Source organism: Callorhinus ursinus, unplaced genomic scaffold (assembly GCF_003265705.2).
Source record: "Callorhinus ursinus isolate GAN/ISIS: 27379988/994484 unplaced genomic scaffold, GSC_fseal_2.0 scaffold2, whole genome shotgun sequence".
NCBI lineage: Eukaryota > Metazoa > Chordata > Mammalia > Carnivora > Otariidae > Callorhinus > Callorhinus ursinus.
The window spans coordinates 60319472-60330388 of NW_027397064.1; the positions used below are offsets into that span (position 1 = coordinate 60319472).

The 10917-nt window shown below is 36.2% G+C and overlaps 1 protein-coding gene across 1 annotated transcript in view; it reads left to right on the top strand.

Moving 5' to 3' along the window:
- CFAP210 (cilia and flagella associated protein 210) overlaps window positions 1-9429 on the top strand; it is a 33686-nt gene extending 24257 nt beyond the window's left edge. The window contains exons 7-9 of the mRNA XM_025853152.2: window positions 2375-2567; window positions 3270-3434; window positions 8977-9429. Of these exons, the coding sequence (XP_025708937.2) occupies window positions 2375-2567; window positions 3270-3434; window positions 8977-9321 (703 nt within the window). The 3' untranslated portion in view covers window positions 9322-9429. The remainder of the gene's footprint in view (window positions 1-2374; window positions 2568-3269; window positions 3435-8976) is intronic.
- Window positions 9430-10917: the final 1488 nt, after the last annotated feature.

Sequence of the window (10917 nt, forward strand, 5' to 3'; positions counted from 1 at the left end):
GATCCCAGGGTCCTGGGATCGAGCCCCGCATCGGGCTCCCTGCTCTGCGGGGAGCCTGCTTCTCCCTCTGTTTGTGCACTCTCTCTCACAAATAAAGAAATAAAATCTTTAAAAAAAAAATCTTTAAAAAAAAGAGTAAGTCATTATTTATAACTAGGGCATTTAGTGACATGATGATTTCAGAGTTAGGTTTCCCTTGGAATATCAAGGACATCTATCTGGTGGTCGGTTGGAAATAGTGAAATCTCTGCTGTAGGGGAGGGATATGAGCTAGAAATAGCTTTGTGAGCCATTGATATATAAGTGGTAGTTGGAACTGTGGATACAGCTGAGCTCACCTGTGGTGAGTAGGTAAGAAATGAAGGTGAGCAGCCATTGATGTTAGATCAATAGAGGGATTATATGAGATTTTTAAAGATTTATGTATTTATTTTAGAGAGAGTGGGGGGGCACAGGGAGGGAGAGTCTTAAGAAGACTGCACTGAGTGTGGAGCCCAACAGGGAGCTTGATCTCATGACCCTGAGATCACAATGTGAGCAGAAACCAAGAGGTGGACACTTAACTGATTGTGCCACTCAGGTGCCCCTTAATGAGATTTGAAAAATGAAATGTCAGATATGGAGGTCATTGCTTACCTTAGTGATAAGTTTGGGATGAGGTCAGAGAGAGGAGGCCAGTTTCAGTACACTGTGTTTCTGTCTACATTCCACTTTTGCCTTGTGCAGAGCGTTCCAATGGCTTTATATCATCTGTAGAGTATTTACTAAGGCCCATAAGACTCTCCATCATCCTAATTCCCAGCTGACCCCAGCCTCATCTCTTGGACTTTATCTTGTACTATTCTCTCCTTCTTTGCCTCCTCATCACTCACACTGGACTTCTCCTGTACCCTCTCTGGGGAATGCTGAGCTCCCTAAACTCTTTCAAAAGGATCATTACTCAGATGTTGCCTTCTCAGTGAGGCCTTCCCTGACTCCCTTAATTAAAATTGCAGCCCCGCCCCCCACATTGCTTATCTGTTTAATTGCTTGCTTTTTCCTCATTGCGTGATATAGCACCATTTTAATTATTTACTTTGTTCACTATCCCTCTACCCCAGCTGTAATGAAAGTTCTAGAAGAACAGAGATTTTTAATCTTTTTGTTTACTATTATATCCCCAGCACCTGGAATAATGTCTGGAACATAGTAGGCAATCAATAAAAGTGTTTAGAATATTGTTCTTGAAAGTCTAGATGCAATGTCACCTTTCCCATGAAGCCTTCCTTTTTACTCATCTGCCTATATCACTTTCTAGCTTTCTCACTGGCATGTATCACCCTTTGCCATGTATTGTTATTTGCTTAAATGTCTTTTCTCCACTTTAGACTGTAATTTCCTTGGGATATGCACTGTGTCCTTTCTTAACCAACTGAGCCACCCAGGCGCCCTGCACTGTGTCCTTTCTTATCATTTCTCCCACATTGCTTTGCAAATTCATTCCATAAATTAGTGAATCTGTCACATCTAAATTTGAAAGTATTTTTTGCCCAATCCTAAATGAAAATGCCCCTATTCCTTTAACAAATACCTAGTTATGGTTAATGATGTGCCAGTCACCATGCTTGGCTCTGAACTAGAGAGAGGACTTACCCATTCTCTGAGCTCAGGAATCTCATAGTGTAAAAGGACATTGTCTACCTTCATATAAATAGATGAAGTCAATAAAGTGCTATGAATAAATTATAAACAGACTATATAGTAAGAGGATGGATTTATTCAGGATTTGGTAACTTTTACTAGATATTTTTGAGGTTTCATTTAAAGAAAGGCTGTTGATTTATTTTATAACCTAAGCCTCCAATGTTAGAGTAAGCAGGGTATCCGATTAAGTATTTTGAAAATTTTTTCATTGTGAGAATTTTAATACTTTATTTCCTACATGCATACACACGCATGTACACAAGATATTATATGTATTACTTTAAAATATGCTGTATTCTAAAAATAAAAGTATTAAAAATAGTTTCCACTTAAAATAATCAGTACATATAAGGAGCATTGGGGCTCCTTTCAGTTTTGTAAAAAAACTATAAATTATCTGATTTTTTTTTAAGATTTTATTTATTTGACAGAGAGATAGAGAGAGAACACAAGTAGACAGAGTGGCAGCAGAGGGAGAGGGAGAGGGAGAAGCAGGCTATCAGCTGAGCAAGGAGCCCGATGTGGGGCTTGATCCTGGGACCTCTGGGATCATGACCTGAGCTGAAGGTAGCTGATTAACTGACTGAGCCATCCAGGTGCCCCTAAAATATCTGATTTCTAATGAAATTATATTGGCTCCATAACAAATCTATTCATGAAGATTTAACAAGTGATGGTTATTTTGTTATAGGCTAATGGAAGAAAGGAGAGAAAGAATAAATAACGTGCTGAGTGAACTGATAAAAGAGAAACTTGACAATGAAGATTTGATTATTGCTAGAGATACTGCAGAAGCTGAGGCTGAATGGGAAAAAAGAGAAAAAGAAAAATATGAAAAAAACAAAGCAGAATTAAAAGCGATTGCAGAATATAGAGCTGTTGTGGTAAGCAATTCAATTACGACAAATAAAAATTTAAAAAAAATTTTAAGTCCTTTCCACTGTAGTTTCCATTCCCTCTCCCTCTCTGACAAAACCTAGCAAAGATTTGAAAAACAATGTATGAGTTATCTTCCTATATTCTTGAAATCAGACCATGTTTAATTTCTAACAGAAGATCCCATGATAATCAGTTACAAATAAGATATTGATAGACACAAAATAATCTCTTCTGTTTCAGAACCATCTGAAGTGCAAAAATTGTTATTCACTTAATATACATTTGAGTGTTTTTAAGACTAACCAAATAAAAATTACCCATTTCTGTATTTCTTAATCCTTCAGATAATCCTTATCTCCTACATAATTGACTGTCGTAACATTTAATTTGGATAGTTTATAAACATTATAGCAGTAAATTTTTTACCTACAAATATTCCCCTACCTTGAGAAGATCTTGCTATTCTGTTCTTGTATTTTATTTTTTAAACCAGTATCACTCAAGTTTTCATTGTGTGTTTCCTGTTATTGGGGAAATAGAATAAAACCAAAGTAAACTGATCATGTGGGAATCAGCCCAGGTACCTGTAACTTCTGCCCTGTATTGCTCCAGGCTTTCTGCTTGGAGCTTTCTAACTGTGCTTTATTAGAGAGCACTGGTTGGTTAAAAAAAAAAAAAATTGTTTCCCTTTGCTTTTTAACATCTAGATGAAAAATAAAGAGGAAGAAGAAAGACAGAGGAAACTACAGGATAAAGAACAATTGCTGGCTATCCTGAAAGCAGATCGGATTTTCCAGGAGCATGAAAAGGAGAAAAAACGCAAAGCTGATAAAGAACGACAAGAAGTTCGAGATGCCCATATTCAGCAAATGGTAATTATTCTTAAATGTTTATACTTATTTTAACAGTAAATATGTAATGTAGAGTTGATGCTAGTTTTCTGTTTCCCGAGTGGTTTCATCTGTCAAATAAGATCAAATGATCATTATGGATATGACACAATAAAATACATAAAAAATGTGAAGTTAATTTCTCTTTTTATAGGTATTGAAGTTCCCATACTAGGTTTATGTCTTTTGCACAAATATTTATCCTTCTTCAGTGTCTATTGTGCTTTAGTAAATATTAAAGAAAATGCAATTGCATACAGCAGGCCATGATGCTTATCTTCTTCATTTTACTTTTTTCCCCCTCTTTATAACTATAGGCCAGAGATTATGTTGATTGGGATCTCATAGGTTTCAGAGTTGGGGTGATAGGGGTACCAGAGATTTTAGAACACATATAGAGGACCTGGCATCCAATCATTTATGACTTAAATCTGTTTTCCAAAATGGCTATACCATTTTCCATTCCTACCAGCAACATATGCAAGGACAAACTGTTCCACATCCTCATCAACACTTGCTTTTGTTATCCTTTAATTTGAACTATTTCTAGCATAGTGATATCTCATGGTGTTGTTTTGCATTTCTCTAATGACTAAAGATTTTGAAGATCTTTTCATGTCCTTTATAGACATTTGTGTGCCTTCTTTTATGAAGTATGTATTCAGATCTTTTGCCATTTATTCATTTGAGTTGGTTGGGTTTTTTAAAATTCTATTTATTTGAGAGAGAGAGAGCACAAGCAGAGGGAACAGCAGAGGGAGAGAAAGAAGCAGACTCCCCGCTGAGCAGGGAGTTTGATGTGGGGCTCCATCCCAGAACCCTGGGATCATGTCCTGAGCTGAAGGCGAGTGAACCACCCAAGTACCCTGGGTTGTTTGTTTTATTATTGTGTTTTAACATTTTTTTTAATGTGGTAGAATATACATAACATAAAATTTGCCATTTTAACCGTTTTTCAGTGTACCAGTTCAGGGCCATTAAGTGCATTTACTCTCACCACTATCCATCTCCATAACTTTTTCATCATCCTACACTGCAATTCTGTACCTTTTCATTCCCCCATTCCCCCAGTCCCTGGTGACCACTATTCTACTTTCTGTTTCTATGAATTTGAATATTCCAGGTACCTCATGTTAGTGGAATCATATTTGTCTTTTTGTATCTGTATTATTTTACTTATGTCTTCAAGACTCATCCATGTTGCAGCATGTGTCAGAATTTCCTCTTTTTATTAAGGCTGAATAATATTCCATTGTATGTATATACCCCATTTTGTTTATACATCCATCCATCCATGGACATTTGAGTTGTTTCCATCTTTTGGCTATTGTGAATAATACTTCTGTGGATATTGGTATGCAAGTGTCCGTTGAGTCCTGCTTGTTTTTATACACAGAAATAGAATTGCCAGATTATATGGTAATTCTAGGTTTAACTTTTTTAAGAACCACTGTACTATTTTTTTTAAAGATTTTATTTATTTTGAGAGAGAAAGAGAGTACAAGTGGGGGGAGGGGCAGAGGGAGAGAGAGGATCCCAAGCAGATTCCACACTGGACATGGAGCCCTATCTAGGGCTCAATCCCACAACCCTGAGATCATGACCTGAGCTGAAATCAAGTCAGACACTTAACCGACTGAGCCGCCCAGGTGCCCCTTGAATGACCATACTGTTTTCTATAAAGCTATACCACTTAACATTCCCACCAGCAATATTCAAGGGTTTCAATTTCTCTGAATACTCATTATTTGTTCTGTTCTGGGTTTGTTGTTGATGGTTTTGTTGTTGTTTATAATAGCCATCGTTAATAGGTTTGAAGTGGGTTTCACTTGTGGTTTTCATTTGCATTTCCCTAGTGATGAGTGATATTGAGCATCTTTTCATGTTTCTTGGCCATTTCTGTTCAGCCTGAAGACTTCCATTAGCATGTTTTGTAGTGCAGGTGGGTTAGCAATAAATTATTTATGTGTTTGTGGAAATGTCTTTGTCTTCATTTCATTGAGTATAGAATTACTGGATATCATTCTTTCCCAGCCCTTTGAATATATTGTTCCATCATCTTTGGCCTTCATTGTTTATCATTAGCAATCTGCTGTTAATCATATTGTTGGTCCCCTGAATGTGATGCATCATTTTTCTCTTGCTGGTTTCAACAATTTCTCTTTATTTTTGGTTTTCAGCAGATTGACAGTTTGACAGTCAACCAGTAATGTGGGTGGAGTTTATGTTCAGTTCAGTGATGTTAAGACAATGATGCTTTTATCCCTGCCGCACAAGCTATGTGTGGGTTGAGGATGTTATTCCTAAGAACAGCAAATTCACAATTTCCCCCAGGCTTTTAATTTTTGCTAAGCTCCCTGGGGTCTCTTGTGTGAATGTGTAGTTTATCAATGAGACAAGGATGTCCACAGAGTTTATTATTTCAGCCCTTCTATGCCTATCTCACTTCCAGAATCTCCCCCTTAAATTTCTAGCTGCTTTGCTACTCAATCCAAATGGAATCTGTCATCATTGTCCAGCAAATCTGCAAGTTTTCACCACCCGAGCTGGAGGAGCTGGAGGGATAGCAATATCCCCCAGAAAAGCTTACAGTTCTTACCTGATTTAGTAGCAGTTTTTCATGAAAACACATTTCTCAAGTGGTTGCTTATACATGATCATTTAATAGTGCTTTGAAATGAGAATTTAAACTTGTTTTTATAGAGGGGAAATGGCCAACCTCCTCATGTAGCCATTGCCAGAAGTAGGATCTGCCATATTATTTTGAAGCAAATCCCAGGTATCATTTTATCAATGCAGTCTATATCTCTCAAAACTCAGGGACTCTTTACAAATTTACATAATCACAATTCCATTATTACATCTAAACCAATTAATGTTCAGTCTTTAAATTTCCTTTAAATTATCTCGTATTTTTTTTAGTTTGTTGGTTTTTAAAAAAATTTTTTAAGTAGACTCCGTGCCCAATGTGGGACTTGAACTCAAGACCCTGAGATCAGAAGTCACATGCTTTATGGACTAAGCCAGCCAGGCACCCCTTAGTTTGTTTTAATCAGGATCAAATAAGGTCCATATATTCTATTTGGTTGTATGTCTTTCAAGTCTCTTATCTAACACTCCTCCTCCACCCCTCTCTTCTTAAGTTCTCCCTTCTTGTCTTTTATTGTTTTCCAATTTATTTGTTGAGGGGTTTTACTGGTTTACAGGGTTTGTCTTTTAGAATTACTACAGTCAGATTTTTATGGTTGAACCCCTCTTGTGTAGTTTATTGTTTCCTGCGTTTCAGGTAAAATCTAGTTGAGGTCAGATTCAGGTTCAAGTCTTTGGTGAAAATTAGTCTTACATGGTGTTGTATACTTCCATCAGAAGGCACATGGTGACCGTTGTCACTTTCTGTGACATGAACAGCCTTTGATGACTATTGCCTAGATCTCTCAGTTCATGAGGTGGCAAGATATTGATAGTCTTTCATTTCTTCTTACTCATTTGCTCAAGTCTTCAAAGAACTTTTCATGATCAACAATTTCGTTTCCCTGAGGTACAGTTTTTAAAGAAAAGACAATAAATACTTGATCCCCTCCCTTTATCTTCCAGTATTCAAAATAATTAGCATCTCCTAAAGATGCTTGTTATTTCCCCCCATCTGTTACAATTTTTAGGAATTTAAAACAATATTTTAAAAGTTTCTTTATAAATCTACTTATGCTTAATGCAATCAAAATTGAGGCATCAATCATATGATCCATTATACTAATCCTTTCCTTCCCTTGTCACTTCCTTTCTGTACTTGAGATGTTTCTCCTTGCTTCCTTAAAATCTTTTCACAAATTGCTATCAAAGAAACATATCCTAGTTGCTCTTTAAGTTCCCAAATTATAGCATTTTACCTTTTATGAGAGTGGTTTTAGCTTTTTCTGATTTTCTCAATCTTTTTGAAGGGCATTTTCTACTTTTTCAAACTCCTGATATTGTATCACCGATTCAACAAATAGCACATAATCCTTTTAGCACATAAACTTTAATTTTGAATTTAGTATGGTATTTAGTATGGTATGGTTGCTCTATTTATTTATAAATTTCAGTGTACAGTAGTTATCAGGTTTGGGCTCTTTTATACTTAAGTGCTGGTTACTGATTTAGGAAAATATTTTCATAAATATTATATTCCTAAGTAGACAAAATCACTCAATTTTTTACAAACTCAAACTCAGCATTTCTTAAAATGCTAAGACAAAAAGTTGTCAATCAGACTTCATTAAAATCACCTCATAAAATCAGTTAAAAGAACAATATTTTTGCAAATATAAAGAGTTAAAAGAAAAAAATTATGATATATATTGGCTTTTGGTAAATCGCTTAGAGTACTCCAACCAGTTCCAGATCAACCAACCTACACTGATAAATGTCACTTGTTACAAATTCAAGTTCTTGGGAAAAGAAAATGTAATTGGTTTAATTTCATTCAGATATTCACTGCTGATTTAATCTTATTTGGCTGGGTCACATGGTATATTGGGCTGACTTAGAACAGTGGATTTCAGTGAGTTCTTTCAGAATAGTAGATGGGGGAAGGGCACCTGGCTGGCCCAGTTGAAGAATATGCAACTCTTGATCTCAGGGTGGTGAGTTTGAGCCCCACATTGTGTAGAGATTTTTAAAAAAAGGGGGGGTGCCTGGGTGGCTCAGTCGTGATCCCAGGGTCCTGCTCTGCGGGAAGCCTGCTTCTCCCTCTCCCACTCCCCCCGCTTGTGTTCCCTCTCTCTCTGTGTCTCTGTCAAATAAATAAAATCTTCAAAAAAAAAAGTGGAGGGGTTGGAGGCAGTGATCGGTAAGTTTTCTATACCTGCCAAAGTACACATTTTTATAAATGGTAGAAACAGGATTCTAAACTCATTTAATTTTTACCTAAAGTTCATGCTTTTAACTACTTTGTTATATTGTTTGTTTGAAGATATGTTATTGCATAAGACTATCGTTTCACTGAGCCACTGCTTTGAGCATACTATTGTGAGAAGCATGGGAGTTTCTGAAATTATACTATATACAGGTGCCCCTTGAACAATACAGGTTTGAACTTTGGGGGTCCATTTACACATGGATTTTTTTCAATATATACATTGGAAATTTTTTGGAGATTTGCTACCATTTGAAAAAACCTGGAGATGAACCACATAGCCTAGAAATACACCCACCCCAAATTAAGAAAACGACATTATTTTAAGAACGCAGCATATAATACATATATGCATCCAAAATGTGTCAACTTTATGTATAGTAAGGCTTCTGGTCAACAGGAAGCTATTAGAAGTTTTGCAGAATCAAAAGTTATCCATGAATTCTTTACTGTGCCAGGGGATGGCATCCCTAACCCCTGTGTTGTTCAAGGATCAATTGTAGTTGTTAATTCAGAGCTTGTCACCTATCAGCGAGTTTAGAAAATTCTATCTACAACTTCAAATGCTACGTATATTTAGAAAATTGATCTTACCAATATGAAATTGCATTTTCTTTCTTTCCCAAATAGGCCAAAAATAAATTTAACAGAAAGCAAGAAAAGCAAGCAGAATTAGAGTATTGCAGACTTACTGAAGCTCTTGTGGCTGAAAAGGAGAAGGAATTTCAAGATTATGCCAGAGAAGTAATTGAACTTGAGTCTGAATCAACAAATAAATATATTTATCCTCTTGTAAAAGCTGTACAGGAAGGACATGGAGGTGGCTGTGGACCAGTTTTTGTGAACAGAGGTGGATTAAGACCCAGTTATCAGGCAAATGATGGCACCGGAGTCCAGCTCCCTTTCTATAACTCTCAGGGATCAAAATATAGTAATTTTCAAAAGTCTAAGGGAAAGCTAGGTTTTACATGGTAGAAAAAAGTTTAAGATTGAGAAGACTTAAGTTGTAGCTAATATGAGCTACAAATAAGTGAATTTTATGCTTATAATTTGTTAATAAAGCTGCTTTTCATCTAAGTGCAATTACATCTGTTCTAATAGATTCTTCACTACCAAAGTTTAATCCCTTTGATAATACATACACAACAAAGTGTAATTTTAGTCTTTAAAAATACGTACTTAATGCTACAAGTATAGCTATAATATTGTACAACCATTACCATATCTGGTTCCAGAATGTTTCATTGCTCCAAAGGGAAACCCTGTACCTAAGCAGTCACCTCCCACTTCCCCTCCCTTTCCACAGCCTCTGGCAACTTTGTCTCTATGGATTTGCCTATTTTGGGTATTTCATATAATTATATGGAATCATACTGTGGCCTTTTGTGTCTGGCCTATTTCACTTAGCTATTTTCAGGTTTCATCCATCTTATACCATTATCAGTACTTGTTCCTTTTTACAGTTGAATAATATTGCATTGTATTTTTCTCTTCAGCAGAAATTTATTTCAATACTTTTTAGTTTCAAACACTACCAATATTATTGCTAACAAAAGGATTAGTTTATGACTTGTGGTTTATTTTGTAGAGTGCATCTTGCTAGACTTGTGTAAATTACTGTTTTCGAGTTAGTTGAAGTAATTTTTCTACAAGTAGTTATATAAGCAATTTGATACACAGGTATACACAGGTGACTCAAAGGTTTGAGTTGTACAATGACTAAGTTTCACATATTATCCCATTGGTGAATGTGTTTAAGAGCAAAATACAGGTATTTTCCTTTTTCACAGGGCTACTAAATTGTTCAGTAGTTCTTTTGGCCTAGGGTTGCCACCATTTTAAAAATTACCTAGATGCAAAGGCTCAATGAACTAATAAAGTCAGGGAACCTCTGCCACGTATCTTCTTCTTTAAATTGTTTAATAAAGTACTGTATATTTGGGGGTGATTACTAGTTTTGGATGAAGCTATCTTCACATTACAACACAGGAAACATGTTTCTACAAAATGGTTAATTTCATAAATGTTTTATAACGAACTTATCCCAGTGAAGAACATAAAACATTAGACATTACTAGTTTTCTTCCCTTATGTAAACAGTTTCATCGTATTACTTTCAACTGGGCTGGTCTACTAGAGTTAAGCACATTTTAAAAACAAAAGGACTATGCAGTCTTAAAAATTAATCACAAAACAATTGAGTGACAAAAACTGAGTTGCAAGGCACTCGGAACAGTGGAAACACAACTGTTGTAATCTGCCAATAGGATAAGAAATCCATAGCTAAAATGTGGCTAAGGGTGCCTGGGTGGCTCAGTCGGTTAAGCACCTGCCTTTGACTCAGGCTGTGATCCCAGGGTCCTGGGACTGAGGCCCGCGTTGGGCTCCCTGCTCAGCGGGGAGTCTGTTTATCCCTCTCCTCTGCCCTCCCCCCAACCCACTTGTGCTTTCTCTCTCAAATAAATAAAATCTTTTTAATAAATAAAATTAGTCCTTTAAAAAATAAATGTGTGGCTAAGATATGTATTTGGGTATTGAGGGGGGAAAGGTGTAAAAATTATCAATCAGCAC